Below are 20,444 nucleotides of genomic sequence, written 5' to 3'. Positions count from 1 at the left end.
TGATTGAAAAGGACTACTTTAGAACTTGATTAACTAAAATCATAAAGAAGTGGGGCTTTTTATAGAAATGTTTATTGTGAAGAAGTGTCAGACTAGTAGGGAATTAACCAAAAATACCTGTTTGTTAGAAAAGTATTTCCTCATAGAAAACGATGAAAAAACTAACAGTGTGTAGATACATATTATAAAGAGTCTTACTTACTAAATACATGTTCAGCCTTCTCTAACTTAATCATGTTCGTTTGAGAAAATCACCATATGGTCCTTAGTGTGATTGTAGCACAATTCTTCCAGGAAAGATATCAGCTGGTGAATGCCTGTTTTTCACCAGTCACTAGTAAGGGAGTCTCAATAACTGAAAGAAGTAAACATCTGCTCTCAGCAACATGAATCCTTCCCTAGGATTCCCTCACTTATCTTCTGGTACCCAATGCTGCTGGCAGTATTCAAAATATATAAGGATCCTTTTAATGAAAAATAAATGAATAAATTTTAAAAATTGAATCTATGTATGTGTGCAGTGGAGAACAGCTGGTGTGTAGAAGATGGTAATTATCGGTTGACAAATGGATCTTACAATATCAAGTGATTCTATTGCAGTGGCAATAATGTTATTTTCAGTTCTTTCTAGCAGAGCCTGTCTTCTGTCGGGTGTGGCAATATCTACAAAAGCTACAGTCATCATCCTTGATCTGTTGTTCTAAGATATATAACCTCAGATCCCATGGAGAATACAGAGATATCAATCAGAGTTTGAGGCAGAATATTATCTGGGAAAAATGAACAAAATATCTAAGGTATGATTAATATGCAAGAGCTCTTGACCTGGCGTAAATATATCAATTTCTTAGCTAATATTATGAAGAAATTGCATGCTACACACACTAACAAAAGACTGAGAAAATGAATGGAAAATATTTTCTTTTTTTTTTTTTCTTATCTAATTATCATTAGATAGGTGTCTGTTATACAGAGAGCATCATTTAAATGGCTTTTGGATCATGCCTTCATTATTTCCTGCTATAACAAAAGCACAAGATTCCAGTGATGGAACACCAAGTTAACAGACTGCAAATCACTACTTCAATGGTGAAGGTTAAATGGACAATGTATACTTCAGTCCCTCAAGTACAGTGAATAGAGCTTAACAGCTTCATTAATATCTGTGCATTAGTATGATCTGATGAGATCCTGTGCAGGGATCCATTAATCTTTCCTTTTGTGAGGTGTTTTTTTTTTCTTCTTTTCCTTTTAAGGAGTAAGAATTTTATCCTCTCTCAAGGAAATTGCAAAACAAGTCTTCTATTTTAGAGAGGCTGGATATGAAGTTATAACTCACAGAAAGCCCATTTTTATAATGTTCATTTTTATTGCATGGCAACTTTGTAATAATGCACACTTTTCAGAGGTGAAAATCCCATTTTTAAGCCCAGTTGAGGTTTTATATTGAAAACTGCAGCACATCAAACAAATGCACACAATCTCTCAAAGGAACCAGGGAAGCCTCAAATTCCTACATTGTAAACTCTGATACAGAATTGAAAGAAAAATATTCTAGCTAAAAAAAAAAAAAAGAAATGTTAACATTAATAGAAGGATAGCTTTTCATTCAAAAGCTTATGCATAAACCCTCTCTCCCCCACCCCCATTTTATAATTGCTAATTTTACTTTTAGAATGAACTCAGGTTTTAAAATAATCTTTTAGCAGTCAGTTTCTGTGAGAAAGTACTTTACAGTATTATTTCTTCCTTTAACATTCCTACTGAGTGGTGATCTTGGTGGTAGGGCTATGTATTGAGGGTAAAAAATGAAGGCAAAGTGAGCAAGAACTCTGTCGTGGGAAATCTTAATGCTTGTCACTTTCTGCAGTAAGACATTACAACTCTCACTTTACCAAGTATTTAGGGGGGTTTTGTCTTTTTTTTTTCCCTTTAAATCCACTAAAATCTTTCCACAGACTACCAAATGGTTTGAATCACATCTCATAACATTTCAAAAAGTCACATATGATACATAAAAAAAAAAAAATATATACCTTACAGCCTTTTTTTATCATTAAATTACCATAATTACTTTAAGAACCAAATATTTGATAAAAGCGTAGGTGGATAAAGAGCATCATGTTTTTATCTTTAGATGTTTTGCTACTAAGTTATTAATATTACTGAAGTCTAACTTTAGCCTGAAACTTTGTGGATAAAGTGTGATCTGTACTTTTATGATGCTTTTTTTAGTGCACTATTTCTAGGAATAGTGCTTTGGAAACCACAAAAAATAAGGGTTTGTGTATGTACTTTGGTTGGAAATCAAAGCCAAGACTCCATTCATGTGTATAACAATCAGGATTCTGTCAAAAATCAACATAAATTCACCTCAACATTGTGCATAGGTTTGCATGGACACTTCCAAATCTGTTGTATTAAGTGGCTGGATCATCATTCGCTTCCATAAATATTTCTTCAGTTCTAAGATTTCTTCTGCACAGGAAAATCCAACACATTTTTTAAAACTCAAATATATGCAGAAAAGTTACGCTTTTTTTCCAAACACCCTCACCACTGTGGAATTGAGTTATGCAAATGATCTGAGTCCTTACTAACGGAGCATTGATAGCAGTATGTAAATTACAAATGAAACTACAGGAAGGAATAGATCCTACTCTACAGATGGAGAACTGAGTCACAGTGTGAACGAAGAAAAAAATTGAGATACTTGAGATACTTCTAAGAAATATAAATGCCTGATTCCTTTTCATAAAGTCTACAACCCTTTTTTTTTTTTTTCTTGAAAAGATCACATTTGATGGTTGTTTTCCTAAATCCGGCTTAAAGGTAACTTACACATCTAGTTTAGGTTTACTTTGGAATTGGCAGCCCATGGCTTTGACCTCTGCACTATTCACAGAGTTAAAAACTAGCTAGGCTCAGAGAGTTGGCAGTGAATGGAGTTACATTCTGTTGCCAGCCAGTCACCAATGGTGCACCCCAGGGCTCAGTGTTCAGTCCAGTCCTGGTTAATATCTATAAATAATTTGGATAAGGGGATCGAGTGCACCTCAGTAAGCTTGCAGGCAACACTAAGTTGGGTGGGATCGTTGATCTGCTGGAGGGCAGGAAGGCTCTGCAGAGGCATCTGGACAGGCTAGATCAATGGACTGAGGCCAATTGTGTGAGGTGCAACAAGAAAAGTGTGGGGTTCTGTGCCTGAGTGGCAACAGCCCCCTGCAGTGCTACAGGCTGGGGCAGAGTGGCTGGAAAACTGCCCATCAGAAAAGCAGCAGGGGATGCTGATCATGAGCCAGCGTGTGCCCACGGGCCTCAGGAGGCCAAGGGCTTCTATCAAAACCAGAGTGTCCAGAAGGACAAGGGCAGCAACTGTCCCCCTGCACGCGGCAGAGATGAGAGCACACCTTGAGCCCTGTGTCCAGTTCTGGGCCCCCACTCAGGAGGTGTTGGAGTGCAGAGAGAAGGGCAATGGAGATGGTGAAAGGTCTAGACAATAAATTGTCTAAGGAGCGGCTGAAGGAACTGGTGTTGTTTTGCTTGGAGAAAAGGAGGCTCAGAGGGAACATTATTTTCTACAACTACCTAAAAAGAGATTGTAATGAGGTGGGGGTCACCCTCTTCTTCCAGGTAACTATGGATAGTACAAGACAACACAGCCACGAGATGTGCCAGGTAAAGGTTCGGGCTGGACATATGAAGACTTTTTTTCACCAAAAGGGTACTTAAACATAGAAACAGACTGCCCAGGGGATCATCATCCCTGGAAGTGTTCAAGAAATGACTGGATGAGGCACTATAGTTTAACTGACATGGTGGTGTTAGATCAAAGGTTGGACTTGATGAATTTGGAGGTCTCTTCCAACCATAATGATGCTGTCTTTTGATTCTATTCTCTTCTATTCTGTTCTATTTTATGATTTACCACAGAGACTGTGCTACAGTGCAAAGATTAGCCAAACTCTCACATTATTTGCAGCATCAGAATTGTAGCATGAACCGCTCTGAACAGGATAAAAATAGGAAACATTTTTTCTGATTCATTTGACAAGTGAGAAATTTTCCTTTATTTGTTAGTATTATTTAAAAAAAAAGAGAAAATGAGTAAATAAAGAAGTGGGAAGATGTCCACAGGGACTTGAAACTGCCAGGCAACAAATTATATGAATATAGTAGGTTACAGGAAAAGACCCTAATTAGTTTTCCTACCCCTTTCCCACCCTTCATTTAAGCTGAGGTTACTACCTATGGGTCTTGTTCACTTGTTATTTATAACAACTTCTGAAGAAAGAAGAAGGACAAAGAAAAGGAAAGTCAAAGTCTTTTAGAATTTTTCATATCCTATTTCAGGTAATGAAACAGCTGAAAATAGCCTAAAAACGATTTACACACTTTTATACACCATTGTAGATACATGCTGGATACATTTTTTGCATATGAAATCATTATACTTGGTATCTCTCTGTTTCAAACCAGATCATTTTCCTGCAATTTTTGCTTATCCCTGGGCATTTCTTTTTAATATTCCATGAAATGAATATTGTGGAATGAAAATAAAAAAGAACATAAAAATCCATCTTTACACAGTGAATTCTTAAATCTCACTTCTCTTCCTACAGTTTTCTTTTCTTTCTTACAAAGACTCTTTTTTTTTAAATTTAAAGCTACTTATGTGTTACAAGAAGTGTTAGTTTTGAGTGAGGAAATCAACTCTCAAAATTGTCTTGAAGTGGTTATCCTTCTGAAAACAGAATGCAAAATCCTCAGCTTGCGTGTGGAACTCGGATAGGCAGGTGCCAAACTTTGTCCAGCAACACCCAGCACAAAAATGAATGGAGAAGTGCCTTCAGCTGCTCAGAGTTACTGATGGTGATTTTCATGCCCAGCCTGCTGAGCTTTATATACAACTGCAGCAGAAGTATGCAAAACTAAAGCACCCATTTGCATTTAGAACCAAAGCGTGCCTTTTCATAAGTCTTTGCCTTGGCACTTTACTGCCTGATGTGTACACAGACATGTCATCTGAGCATATCGATAATCAGAAGTTGAAAAGGATAGGCATGCATTTTGAGGCTGAGCTCTTTCTCAATACCTCAGTTGATTTTAGGCCATAAAAAGGAGAAAGATAATTGCACTCAGAGGAGTACAGAACATCATGTACTGGACAGTAAAGTTTTTAGGCAGATTCCAGGCTACGAAGTTCTTCCCTGATTTCTTACTAGCAAGCACATATTATCATACAGGCATAACCTAACTCCATAGTGATATGGCAGGAAAGGCTTTCATTAAAACCCACTTAACCTGCACACACAGTTATTAATAGTCTTTAATTCAATTTATTGTCCAGAAGAGAGTGCAGTTGCCTAATGGGCATCGTACTTTAGCTCCTCACTTCTGTCCTAGACAATCTTCTCTACAGGGTTGGCAAGGGAATGTCTTTCAGCACTGGGCAAAGCACAAGGTGCTCTGGAGTCAAAACAAAAAGCTAAGGACATCCTGAGGTTTGGGAGGTGGCCATCAGCATGGGGAATCGCTTTTGAGTATGTCAGAGCATGTCAGGTCTGGGTGAAGGGCAGTCAAGTTCCCCAACAGCAGACCAGTGATGTGCTTTGCATTGGTAGCTGGAAAGGTATTGACAACATGCCAGTTTTTTGGCTACTGCCAAGCAGTGCTGGAACAGCATCAGTGCTGTCTCTCCAACATTTCCCACACAGATGGGCAAGATCTTGAGAGGAGACACAGCCAGAACAGTGGACCCAAATAGACCAAAGAGATATTCCGTGCCACAGGGCATCTGCTCAGATATAAAACCTAAGAGAAAGGCAGGGGCATGGAGTGGGGCAATGGGCATTTGTTATTTACAATCTTTGCTTTCTGAAGCAACTGCTACTTGAACTGAAGCCCTGCTTCCCAGAAAGTGGCCAGGCATCTCCATAAGGAATAAGATCTGTTTTTTGTGTTGCTTGGCATGCATGTACCTTCAGTTTTGCTTTCCTAAACTGCCCTTATCTTGAACCACAAGGTTTTCTCCATCTTACTTTCTCACACTGTCCTGCTGAAGAGGGGGTGATAGACTGGCCTGGTGGGCACCTGGCACTAGCCAAGGACTACCAACCTACCACACAGAGGGAAATAAGTCAAAAATAGTGGGAAAATTAGAGAAAAGCCCTAACACTGCTGAAAAAGAAGTCTGAATTCTTGTGTCAAAATATAACAGTATGTAGGTATAAAAATTATTAACAAATTAGACCATCAGGTCAACAATTTGTACCCTTTTAATGTAGTCCAACAGCTATTTCATAGAACACTTCTCTGGACAAATATTCAGTAGTGAAAAGTCCAGTTCAGCTGCCTAGCTAAAATGATCATAGAAATAACAAGTGTCAATATTTGGTCCACTGTGTAGCACTGAAATCAGGATACTCCAGGAACAAATGCCATGATTACAAAACTATACTAAATAAATGGAAATAAACTCAGCAGTTCTCATATTAGATCACTGAAGACCCGGACTGATTCAGTGTTGCTCGCTGTGGCACTGGTAAATGTTCTCCCTCTAGGATATGCACATTTCTCCCAAATCCTTGCCCAAAAACTTGAAATGAGCAAACTAACGGAGCCACATTGAATTTGGCTGTTGAACAAAAAGAATGATAACTTTTCATCACTTGTATTTCAAACATGCTAAGCAGAAGTACATTTTGCAAGAAGCCTAAGATGGGCGTTTTTTCCTTGAAAAAAAGATGATTCACATTACACATATTATGATTATTCAAGGGTGATCATACTTCATTTGTTGTACATCTATGGATGATTACCAGCCCTCAATATGTGTTAAGGGCATCAGAGAATTAGCCCATTGCTTTGCAACCCCTTGCAGTCTTAACTTCTTTCAAAGGAAAAATAGAACTGAAGCTTTATTTTGCATAAAGATGAAACTGATACACCAGAGGAGGGAAAAAAACCCTCAACACAACAAAACAAAGAAGTCTCCCAACCAATAGGTGAGGTTCACAAAGATTAAAGAATACATAGGGAAGAAAAATCTGTTATGGAATAATATTAAGTACAAACATAGGTCCTTGTTTGGAAACTCAGTTACATGTATTCCAAAATGACAAGATATTCCCACATTTTAAGGATATTAAATTTTTGAGGAATCCATTCAGTGCAGGCAGCTGGGTAAGCAGCTGCAGTGGGAGCTACAGGTGGAGCTCTGGGTGGGAACCCCAGGCCATGAAATACCACCCTTTGCATAACAAAGGTCACAGGGACCTCACCAAGCATTCACTCATTAAGAGTAGGAAATTATATCAGAAATTCTTCAAAGGTGTCATATTTCTCTTACTGTTCAAAAATCTTAATTTTTTTAAAAAAATATTTCAGCACATTTTTACTTTTTAAAAGCTTAGTCCAAAAATATGTTGCAGCAATGTAAGAAAGGTTAGTTTTAATAGTTTTATCTCAACATGATTTTTCAATTTCATAATGTTTTCTAACTGCACACGTAAAAATTTATGAAGAAAAATTACTTATTTAGCTTTTTCAGGTTTTTTTTAAATACTATTTTTTAATAATACATGATCTTGTAAACCCACTACTTTTACTGTTACATAATTTTTAATTATTAATTCTTTCTGAATAGTACCACCACAGCCAAAGACATTTAGACAATTGTTTTTATTTCAGGATCCATTTTTTATTTGGAGCTTCCATTTTTGCTGCAAGATATATTTTCACATTTTCTACTATTTAATACAAAGACAACTGAGACTAAAGTTTAGATTCCCATTCAAATGCAGTGCTTTAAAACATCCTCCTCTCAAAAATGCAGGTCTTGTCAAAGAAAATGCAGAATATTTCTCAGCATAAGTCATTAAAAACCTCAAAATCACACAGTAAAGTCAAGATGAAATATACCAATGGAAACATTTACAGCAGACAAGGCTCTTAGAAACAAACCCTGATACTCTCATTACCTGCTCCCATCTTGAAGAGCTCCAAACAGAATCAGTGGGAAAGATCAGACTCACCTTCTGAATAGTTATGATTCCCTCCTGGGTGTCTTTGTCAACAGAAATTTTGAATACTCCCAAACCATCACCATCCACAATCTTGTATTCCATTTCAGCATTAGGTCCAACGTCTGCATCTGCGGCTTTTATTCTGGCCACTACAGAAGCCACAGGCAAAGACTCTGGGACATTATACTGATATGATCCTGTAAAATTTAAAAATTTAATTAATTCAGAGTCTCCTGGGACTGAAAGCCCCCCAAAAAAATAATCTAGCTTTCCTAAATCTACCTTCCTTTAAATCACGTGCCTGAACATTTATTCAGACTGCAATAATATATTCTTCAGTTTTGAAATAGAATTGCCCTTTTGTCTAGGTTTACTTCGTGATAGACTCGAAGTACCACAGGCATAACTTCTTCATATGACAAGAGAAGTATATGGCAAAGATGTGAAAAACAAAATTCAAAACTTAAACGCAAATCACGATGTGAGTCTCTGACAACGCAGTTTCACTTTGTTTTCAAGAAAAGAGGAAAAAAAAGCAAGTGAAATAATATCAATATAAAAACTTAATATTCTATAGCTGTATATCTTGATTAGGCAGTTCACAATCTGAATATCACTAGAAACTAATATACACTAATTTCTTTAACAGTAAGTTCACGATCTTGAGAATTCTTTTTTATTCAAGTACAAAATGATATATATGCTGTCAAAAGGGTATCAGAGTGCATTCTGTAGCCAATAACACCCTCACCTTCAAAAACCAACTTCAGTTGTTCTATTATTATTTCAAACAGTTGGTGGCTTGAAATAAGAGGAAATCTATTATGTACAGATCTATTTTTTGCATCATTGGAGGTGAGGCTGGAGCTGACATGAATATATCCTTCACATTACTTAAATTCTAGGTTACCACGTTTTTGGTTTTTTTTTAATTAAGAAAAAAGCACCCCAGACAGAATGCTATGAATAAACTAAGCTCTTTTGGTTTGAGCACACAACCATGTCCTGCTTTCTGTAGGTTGGCATGAGAGCCACCTTGGTCACAGAAAGCAAACGGAGGGAAGGTGACTTCCCAGCTCTTTTGAGATTAATTGTCACTGTAAGCACGTGACAATGCCAAAGGATTACGAAGGATTAAGGGTCAAACTAAAGAAACTTAAAGTCTAACTGGCAAGACCTAAATTTCTATTAGGATATATATTTTTTGTCTACTTATTCAGAGAGAGGAATCAAAATACATTAATAAATGTCGCTGCTGCTGTGCACCACTTCATTTCAACTGATCTGGTATGCACAAGGCAAAGAAAAATAATGCTTACATACTATTATTGTTATTATTATTGTTGTTGTTGTTGTAGTAATAATAATTATTAAAATAATAATAATAATATAGTCTCACAGTCAGTGTTTTACAAAATACTTAACATGGAAAATAAGCAATTTTTGTTTAGAAATCTCATAGTGTGTACAGAAAACAGCGGTGTTGAGGAATAATATTACCAGTCATGTGTTTCCAAAGTAACTTACTGCGTGGAAAGCGGGGCGGGTTGTCATTAACATCAGTCAGGGTGACAGTCACAGATGTAGTCCCTGACAAGCCCCCGTTCTGCCCAACCATGTCCTTTGCTTGGATGACTAAGAGGTACTGGTCCTTGGCTTCTCTGTCCATATTCGGAAGGGCAGTCTTGATAACACCTGCAGAAAGACAAGGTGTCAAGGATGGCACAAAGGAAAATGTGCTAAAGCTGAAAGCTGAGTTTGCCTGGAAAAGGTTAACAGTGGATCAGTGATGGCAGCAAAAGTGGAACAAATTCATTCCAACACCAGTGTAACAGGTCTTGACTAGGAGTTGCACTGACATACTGTAAGCTTATTTTAAATAATCACCAAACCCACTAATTTTTATTTAGTACTAGATTCACTGGGTGATGCTGTGCACAGCTGTGTTTTCCAAGTATCTGCTCCCTGAACTAGTCTTCCAAATGTCTTGGGTAACACTCCCTTCCCTGGAAGATGTAATCTTCTGTAGTTGATTTTCCACTCTTTTACAGCTAGGAAGAACAGAATATTCTGCATTCATTTTTAAAGTTCTAAGGTCAAGATTCATTTCGCTATACTTTGAATACACATTCAGGTTATTAATTCTTACCAATACTGATAACGTGCCACACTTTGCAGATATATGAAATTATCTTATTTTTCCATATATTGGGTTTACCAATATCCACTTCTAAATCATTGGCATAATAAAGAGTTTTTTTATTTATTAATAAAATACTTAAATATCTGAAGTAGTTTTTGTTATGTCCATTTGATGATCTGTATAATTAATTAATTAATTTGTAATTTATTGACATGAAAACTACAAGAAAATTCCATGTTTCATCTTTTCAGCTATGCTGATATACATAAAAAAAATAAATATGCCTTCTCAAAATATGATGATTTTATGAATATTTCATGCTCAGTGCATAGTACAGATGCTAACCCTGATTTCCAGAGAGGCAGCCATTTGCTCCTCCAGCACTTAGTGTCAGCAGTAAAAGAAACACAAACAGACTAAATAAAGAAGAGGCACATTGGGACACATATCTCTTCATCTGCTATTTGTTGAATGTTTGCTTAGAGTTTTATTCCTTTTTTTCCCTTATGAATGTTGGACTGGCCATCAATCACTTCTGGGTGGAAACATTTATTTCACAAACAGACTGCTTGACACTCTTTTACCCATTTCACAAGACATGTAAAAATATAATTAATATACAGTTTAACTGTGTTATTGTTTCTACCTTGCTTTTCTTGGCATGCTTGCTTTTCTGCTATAGTTAAATTACCAGGCAAAGTTCCCCAATCATTTGGAAGCAAACTGTCATGCACACAGGAAATTTGAGTATCACGACAAAGTGATGAAAAAGTATGCAAACATTTCAGTCTGAATTCTTCAAGATTTTCATTCAGTAGGAACTACCACATTATTGCTCATGGTCTGCCTGCAGTCATTATCACAACATACATGGTACATAAATACACATGGAGAAGGAGAAAGAGAAACAGAGAGAAAACCACTATAAACCATACTTACTGGAGGGAAAGGGACAGTTCTATATATCCCTGCTGAGCATGGATCTGTTGCAATATGAAGATAATTACAGTACTTATTTCTGCAAAATTTAGATGTTGCTAAATTGAGTGTGACCTTTTGGTCACAACATTGGGACTCAGGTCTGATTCACATCACAGATTTTTTTATGATAAAAAGGGTAATGATTTTTTTTTCTCTTTTGTCTCAGCTTGGTCACATCCAAAATGAAGATTATAATTCTTCTCCTTGTAGGTGTAAGTGAAGGCTCAAGCACTAAACTGAAATGAGCAGAGCAATAACCTACTTTCCTACTTTATGAAATGATATAGCAGAATGGGCAATATTTATTAAACCAACAGAGGATTAAAGGTTGCATTTTGTTGTGGCTTAAAAATATTCACAATATTTCAAGAAAATTGAAAAAAAAATGTTTCACCAGTAAAATGCTTTGAAAGAGGCAGCAAAATATTATATCTCATAAGCATAAGAAGTATTTTCTTCTTCAAATTAATAAAGAAGGGATTCATTTCCCACAACAAAACTTGAGTTTGAAAAGTAGAATGGAGAGTAATTGTGCCTTAAACCTATTCTTATGGAACCAGCTATGTGACATTTAGGTATTTTTGAAATCTGAAAAAAAGTTCAATGCATTTTGAAGTTTTCACTGATAAGATAGATGACACCAGACATGATAACAGACACCAGACCAAGCAGTTGGTAGATTGAAAAGATAATAAATTCTAATCCAGCAAAGTCTGTTTATTACATAGTTCATATCTGTGGCTTTCATGATCTATTCTAAAGAATAAGAGATTAAAAGATCGACAAAATCTGAATGTATTCAATTAACCAAGAGGTCATATTAATAAGTTTCCAGCAATTTTTAATGCACACTTTCCTCTTTTTCTCAGCATTCCTGCCAACAGTTTATGTAAATTTACCTGTTTTGGGCTCCACAGAGAAGTAAGGCTGTCCTTGCAATATGCTGTAAACCACTCGAGCACTGTTGCCGTAAGTAGGATCATCTGCATCAGTGGCTGTCACTTGAACCACAGAGGTACCTGTAAAATGTTTGAGGGACTATTTCACATGAAAGATAGAAAAATCTGAACTACACTTACTCAATATGTTGTGCCAGTATATATCTGAAACAGAGTGAAGTGGCTTTTTCACAACCGTTTATCATTTCCATGCTGACTCTGTTTAGTGTATCAGGTTCTATTTGTAAACTAGTAGCATCAGCCATCACAGAATTCCATCTTCCCAAATAGTCACAGGCATTGATTCACAGCAGTAAAAATCATCTCACTAATTAGCTCCTCCTCTCTATATCTGCTTTTGCTTAGTGGAGGATATGTCATCAAAATTTCTGTAATGATAGTGAAGCCTGAAGTCTGTTTGAGTATGGAATACAATAGTAGTAGTTTTCCTTTTAAGAGAAGTCAGCATGCTGAAATTGTAATGACTCATTAGAAATGCAAACATACATACATATATATGTTTTACAAATTTTGATAAATGTGCACAAAATTATTATTATTAACCTATAGAATTATTCACTGCTTCATAAAGAGATGACTGAAGAGTTTCTTTCTCAGCTTAGAGAAAAACTGGTGAGAGGTGCCTCTAAATTCCTTCAAAAAGAAGTAATTCCCTTCAATATGCAATACTGATTTCCTTCAATATATCTGCAGTATCAGTTGTGGTAATCTATTGTGTAAAAATTCCTTGAGCAAGAAATGTCTCTATGTTGGCAGGAATAAGCAAAATCTCTAACTGGCTGATAAGAAGGTTATATTTTGTGAGGACCTCATTCTGCATCCAGCTCCTATTCATTATGTTCTCCATGTCAGTTCCCATTTGTTTTGTTCTACACAACAGCTTCCATGGTGTATGCTGAGAGCAGAATAAAATAACAGCCCGGAGTCAGGGCCTTGGCCATGGTCACCACCCTTTGATAGACAGAAAGGATTATTTTTTCCCCTGGCAGATTGTCTGGAACACTCAGACCTTCCACTGAACAGCCCAGGAACCCATTGGGAGGTGAAATCGCAAATTAATATTGTAGCAATTTGGCAGATGCCCAGTAAAAGTCTTCAAGAGAAGATCAGATTGCTTCATAGACTTTATTTAGATACATGGTTAGAGAAAAGCATTTGTTAAACACAGTGTTCATTTTCTGAAAGGACACCTTTCTGACATGTGAAAATGAGACCAGCAAGTCTTGATATCACTTTTCTAAGAACAAAATGCAATAGTAAGTGTCCAGGGTGAACTGAATATAAATAGTATTCTGGTCAATTTTACTTGGAATTTTCAGGCAATGGGAGAAAGTTCTGAAATTCCTTTTATCTAATATAGGATATCTCCCACCCATTTTCTTCATCTTTTCCTTTCTCAGTTAAGTAGAACATCATAAATGGAGCCTGGGACTAGGCTGAAAGTTTGGAGACAGGATTAAGTGTAGCCCTCCATAAAATAGAATAAAGGATGGGTCGTACTTTAAAGAATTCTTACCAGAAATGGTCATTCTTAAGATAAATTTATTCAGGTTATGGCCTAGTTGGCCCACACTCCTGATCTCTGTTCCTGAAGTATCCATGACAAAGTGGTACGATTGCAATTCTATTTAATGCAATTTTTCTCTCTTGTGACCTATTTTTGGAAAAGGGAAAAGGTTCTTCCCAACCTGAAATTTCACATGCAACTATTAAGTAGATGGAAAGTTCAAAAAGAAAATGGGTAGTTAATCCATCAAGTCATTTATCAGTTATGGGACTTAAAATACATCCATTTTCTGTTCACCAGTAACTAAGAGCTTTGATTCAGTATGTCAAACTGATTTTACAGATTACTCTATAATGTAATTTCATAGAGGAACCTATTTTAAACTTGCCAAAATCTATCCAGCTTTTGAGAACAAGGGTATCATAATGACTGTTTGACATCCTGTGTTCTTTGTGAAAGCCAGGCTTACCACATTTACAAAGTCACTAAGCCCTGCCAATGAAGCTTACAATGTCTGAAAATACTGACAAAAGTGCTTATAAACCTCACACACAGTTACATCTTTGCCCCCTACTCTTGCTGCTTTCAAGGGCTCCAGACCAATACAAGATCAAAGAAATTACAAGCTCTGTAATCTCAGCACAGACATTTTCGAAATGCTGCAAGTTTAGAAGTGCTTGTTTGCTGTAAAAATGTATTGATGTAGCAAACAAACCCTCTACATTACATGGAATGAATAAAGCCATTATCTGAATCTAATTGTCCCTCTCCTAAAACACAGGAATCCTTCAGAAAAGGGTGGGTTTTAAGTAGAAATTCTAACATCAAATCTTTCTGCGATAATTCCATTTAAATGTAATCAGTAACTAAAAAACAATTATACTTTTCCAGTCTGTCCATGCTAATCAACTTCTAAACATTAGTGGGGGAAGTATCTGAAACCTATGCTATTGTCATAATTTCTCTACTAATTGCACACACACAAAAAAAAAAAAAAAAAAAAAAAAAAGCTTCTGAAGCCCCATGCTGAGAGGGAGATTTCTGCACAACATATTTTTAAGAATATGCAAGATAACAGAAGGTGTTCCTATGTGAAAAGTCCTACATGCAGGAAATCTGTTCCAAGGAAACAAAATGCACAGAAAGATCTGTATTTGAGGATTTCCAGAGATTTTTCCAGAAGAAGCAGATTGCTCTTGAAGAACAGGAATTCCTTCAGAATATAGTTGCCATGCACTGCTGTCCTAATCTTTCTGCAATGGATTGATGTCAAATTAAAATACTTACTTCCTTTTTAACAAACCTAAACCAGAAAGCTCTGGGGATACTTACAGGTAGTAAATAAATCTAAAAGTGTGAGGAAAAATGGGCAGTTGCATCGTAGTTCCAAGTACGACATGTTAGAAGAACTTGTGTTCCTGCACTTTGTATGCGTGCTTTGCCTTACCCTCTAGCAGAGACAGTCAGCTGTCACACATGCATCCAAAAATAGGACTTACAGGTAACAGGGACAGTCAACAATTGGTATCACACTTTTACTCCATCCAACAAAATGAGTGTTCCAATAAATCCCCTTTAGTCACCATTGTTCAGGGCCCTGGAGGGCAAGAGGACACTGAGCCTACCCCAAACTTTCATTAGTGACTTAATATAAGCTGCAGCTTTGCAACTATAACTTAAAGTGTTACTTACAGTTTGTGTATTTTGTATGGGTTGAAAAAATAAATATGTGTTATTTATTTAAAAAATAGCCTTTTCTTTTAGATATGGATTCCTCTAAAATTATTTTTCTCTACAGTTATGTCTTTTTAGCAAAGCTGGGATATCAGTTCATTAAAAATGATTCTACGTGTAGAAAATTCATAAACTTTTTCAGCAAATGTAGCAAGTACTGAGAAGCAAGTACTGTGCTGCTTATTAAAATATTCCACAAAATTCTTTCCTTGATAGTAGCTAGTAACAGACTTAATTCTGTGTGACTGGCACAGATTTCTGGCTTTACTTTCCAGAATTTTTAAGATAATTTGTAACATAATATTTAATAGATATTGGCAGAGATTATTACTAAGTTACAGTAATCTTATAACTTGACCTATTTATACTGATATTATGGTAAAAGGATGGGAGGATATTTGCATAGAGCACCTTGAATTTAGAATGTTGTTCATACTTAAATTTAGCAAGTCAAGGCTCAACAATATTCCTGACACACTGCAGAGATTAACCTTTTCTGTGATAGGAAGAGAAAAAGTTAAACTGGTTGCTGAAATTTGAGTTGGAGAGCTTTCAAAGGGATCCATTTTGAATCTCTAAATGTATTATTTTAGAAACCTCTACAGAGCTTTTTAGAAAGCTTGCTAGTAACTTGCAGTATATTTTATGCAAATTTTGAAATAATGTTTTATGAGAAATGATTCTGTGACTTTTGTTTTAATACTGGTTTTTAAAACTAGATTAATTTAACAAATGCCAAATTTTGAAACTGCACAAACTCTTATCAATTGAATTTCAGCCACATTAACAAATTAGACACATTAACACATTAAAATAGAGATTTAAGGCAGTCAGTTATTAAAAGTATTAACTTGTATCCATTAACGATGTGTACTGTGTCTAGCACACAAAACAATTACATGATAACATCTCATTTCTACATGGTATCAGCTGCTACTAAGGACATTAAACACCTCTACTATCAAGTTATCCAGAATTCCTGCATAATGCTTACATACAACAACCCAGACCAGTTCTGCTCAGTGCCTTCTGGTATTTCCATGCTTCTACCACTGGGTCCCACCCACAGCTGATGCAGCAATGCCTCCACAGCCTTTCCCCTCCAGGGGTGTGAAAGGGAAGAGTCACAGCGCCCTTCACCTCCTCCCTGCCCTCCCACAGCCTCATTATATTTGCCTTCACTTGGGGAAAAAACTCAAGAATGGTCCCAGCTAAGCAGCAAGGTCAGACAAAGGGAAGCAGGGGTGGCTTGTGTTTGGAGAGAGACACTTCATGCAGGCTCTCAAAGCCTACTACACACTGTATCAAAAATTTAATCCTGATGCTGTTCTTTTGCTTTCTTTTCTTTGTTATATAATTCAGATATTTCTATCCATCTCAGTCAGGGGTATAAAACATGGCAGGAGAGATATTTGTTGTGCTGGGGAAAGCTGTTGATATGGCTGGAGAGCAGAGAAGGTTAAAAAAACCAAAACTATGTTGGACATTGGAATTCTCATCCCTACTTCTTTTAGACAGGACTCAGACCGGTATCCTTCTGTTTGAAATATAATGCTGCTCAGTTTTTTAAGTACCAGACATACTTTAAAAAAAAGTACAACAAAAACAAATCCTTGTGATTTTCAGATAAGCCATATCTTTGGGGGTTTTGCCATGAATAGATTTACAAGCCATCAAGATATTTACTCTGTTCCAGATAATCAATATAATTGGGCCTGAACCAAATATAATTTGAACCTGACCTGAAGTCATTTCAAATAAAAGAAGAGATTGACTTCAATTAGCCTTAGATAATGTCCAAAAATATTTGTCAAATAAAATGCAGAACCATTATACTTGTGTAACCAGCCTGTAGGTTAAAGGTTATAGCTTTCCTAGCTTCATAGTTAATTTGGGTTTATAATCCTGTGATCTCTTTCATTTCCCTTAATATCCAATTAAAAATCCTTGTCATGAATATAATTTTAAACAAAATAGGAGAGAGATACTTTCTATCTCCTTAATATTTCATGGATGCTCTAGGTGATTAATTAAGAATTTTGTTATATGAATAAAGTATGAATTGCTCTAACTATGTAAGACAAAGTGCGACAAAGTGCGACAAAGGAATTTCACGGTAATCCTTAACTCTAACAATGCAGTAGTTAGCAGGGGTGTGATACTAACCATGAAGATATTTAAAATGTGCACTTTCAGGAAGTTCATGAATCTGAAGCCACCTTTAGTTGACACAAATCTCAGAGAGAGCAGAAGTCTCTGTTAATAATTTTGCATAATACTTCACCTGAACTGAAAATGCATGGTTGTATGGTCCATATGGGAGAGATTTATTTTTACTTCTTTATGATGTAAAGATTCAACAAAATGCAAAGCAGCTAATTTTGAAAAATAGACCCTATATCCTACACTGCACACAGTGCACTCCCCATAGATTGATTTCCAATATATTGTTGGAACAAATGAAGCATAGGTAGGAGTAGAGGCATGGATTTGTATGTGTAGGTAAACCTCATATATCTGTAGTAGCTGTCTGTAAATCAATATGCCAGTGCAAGAAAAGATAAGAGATGATAAATGCAAAAGTGAAATAAGGAGCTAATTTCAGGTCAAAAGATAAAAGTGAAAAAAAATCTAATGGTTGGTGCAGCCTACATCTTACTTAAATAATCTTATTCTAAAATAAAAGGGCAACTTAAGAAAAAAAATATGTATTTTAGCACAACATATTTTTGAAGTGGATTATTTTGGTTTTACAGTCTTAGATTATATGTTGTCTAGATTTTTTCAAAGTTCAGGAGTAAAAAGTTCCCAGCAATATATCACAACATCATCTCCTCCCCATTACTCTGCAAGCTGTGGTGTCTTTCTTCCAAGGCTAATACTGCCTCCTCAGCCATCCACATAGTGCTTGAGTGACAATGAGCAAATGACAAGTATCAATGAGAAATTTTATCTATGCTCACAGCTTAGTAAAATAGATATATAGAAAACTCATTACCAATGTTTTACTTATCTTCTATTGACTTCTAAGCCAAGTTTCAAATGTATAAGCAATGTTTGCTACTGATTGCTCCAGGGCACTTAGGTAGGGAAGACTCTTTTTCTCCCTCTAGCTCCAATTTAGATGCATTGTTTAGCATTCAAAAACACGGGAGAACATACTGAGGAAACTATAGCAAATTTTATGTGCAGCCTTACTGTAAGAGTACTAGATTTTAATATGGTTTAAAATCAGTCAAGCAAAGAAAATCTTTATTTCCATCACCACAGAATTCTCTTAAGCTGAAGTGAGCCTTCCCATATACATATTTGCAGTAAAATAAGTTGGGGGCTTTTTTTTTGGTCTCATGGTTTTGTTTTTGTGGGGGATTTTTTTGGTGTTTTGTTGTTTGTTTGGTTTGGGTTTTTTTCGGGGGGGGGGCTTGCATTTATAATTTCATCTTAAAGTAACATTTACCAAAACATCTCTGGGCCAAGCCTTATCTCATCTGAAAGAGTCAGCTTTCAAAGGAACTGTGGCATCTGAAAATGGATGAGCATTTGGTTACTTCAGAATGAAGAGACAATGGATTTGATTTTGAAATTCTTCCCTAATCCAAACTCAGGAAAAATCAACATTTCACAGTTTCCAACAAAGGGTCTGAAGCCTCTAAAACTCATTCTTCTGTGATTTCAGTAGAACTTTGAACTATCTCAAGTTGTACCCCAGTTTCTGCTGCTTGCCTATATTCCCCAGAAAATGGGATTTCAGTGTAAGAAAAAATATCCAATAAACTATTACTAAAATGTGCAAAACTTACAAAAAAAGATTATGCTATTCACTAGCAAGAATTTTGAGAGTTTGTAATGAACAGACCTTATCTGAATGAAATTATAAATTATAACCTCTGAGTACCATAACATAGGTGTGAAACTTATTACAGTTAATGGGAATTATAAAACAAAGCCTCTGGGCCCTGGAATGAAAAATACACCATAAAATGGTTATCTGAATCCTTGCATAGCTATTTGAGTTTCACAACATTTTTGAAAGGGTAAATACCTAATTTAGCATGTTATTTCCAGTTAAATCTTGAAATATCTAACTGTTGCAGGTGCCTCATAGATAATTAAGTAGCTTACTGCGAAACAGTAAAACATAATGAAACTTTTAAAAAGGCAATAGGAGCAAATTTCCCACAACAGCAAGAGTGTATTTTGCACTTACCCACAGGAGACATCTCCGGAACTCCAGCAGTGTAGGGACCATCCAGAAACTTTGGCTCATTGTCATTGATGTCCTGAATCTTAATGACGAACTCAGACTCTGGCTCCACGGGTTTATTAGTCAGCCTATCTAGGGCTTGTGCTCGGAGCGTGTAGTAGGCCTGCTCCTCTCGATCCAGCCTCTTTGTAGCATGAATGTCCCCCGTGTTCTCATCAATAATGAAAATGGAACTTGCCCCTTCGCCTGACAAGATGTATTTGATGGAACCATCTCCTTTATCAACATCAGAGTGAAGCTGGTGAAAAATTGATGAGAGATGAGATTAACTTACAAGAGAGGCAGTGGCATGGAGATATGTAAAAATAATTCCTATGCTGTACATGAAGTTTTATTGTTCCTGGAAATATAAATGGAATGTTTATCACACACAGCATGTGAGGGACCACTAGAATCTGTACATTTTCTCCTTTAAGCAAGAAAACTTCATTCTTTCCTGCAAAAAAACTCACTCTTCTCATGCCAGATGTTTACATAGGCAAACACATGCACACATATGATCACAACCGTGACTTTATTCCTACCTGAATTTAACCACATTGCTCCCTCAGCTTATAATCCTACTGAAGGGTGAGACTTCAAACAAATGTCAGTATAAACTTAACGTCAGTGTGTGTTTGCTCTTGTGTGTATTTAGGTATTTTCTCAGTGTTTACTGCGGAGAGCAGTAAAACATGTCAAATGTTCTTCATGAGGGAAAGCAGCAGGGCAGGTACTGATTTCTTCACTCTCATGGTCAGTGACAGAGTTCAAGAGAATGGCACGCAGCTGAGTCAGGGGAGGTTAGGTTGGATAGCAAGAAAGTTCTTCAACAAGCAGGTGCTTGGGC

At 36.4% G+C, this 20,444-nt stretch overlaps 1 protein-coding gene across 3 annotated transcripts in view; it reads right to left on the bottom strand.

The window, feature by feature from the left end:
- The window catches only part of CDH7 (cadherin 7), a 71,515-nt gene that overhangs the window by 21,714 nt on the left and 29,357 nt on the right, over positions 1-20,444 (bottom strand). For 2 of the 3 annotated variants that reach the window (XM_063397223.1, XM_063397214.1), the window contains exons 2-5: positions 19,559-19,853; positions 12,051-12,170; positions 9,555-9,722; positions 8,037-8,224 (exon numbers count right to left, since the gene is read on the bottom strand). In XM_063397223.1, coding sequence (XP_063253293.1) covers positions 8,037-8,224; positions 9,555-9,722; positions 12,051-12,170; positions 19,559-19,853 — 771 coding nt within the window. The remainder of the gene's footprint in view (positions 1-8,036; positions 8,225-9,554; positions 9,723-12,050; positions 12,171-19,558; positions 19,854-20,444) is intronic. The other variant, XM_063397232.1, reaches the window with a different exon arrangement.

The sequence above is a fragment of the Prinia subflava genome, chromosome 1 (genome assembly GCF_021018805.1).
Source record: "Prinia subflava isolate CZ2003 ecotype Zambia chromosome 1, Cam_Psub_1.2, whole genome shotgun sequence".
Classification (NCBI taxonomy): Eukaryota; Metazoa; Chordata; class Aves; order Passeriformes; family Cisticolidae; genus Prinia; species Prinia subflava.
Note: the sequence above shows the minus strand (reverse complement) of the source record. Positions and strands in the feature narration are given on the sequence as shown.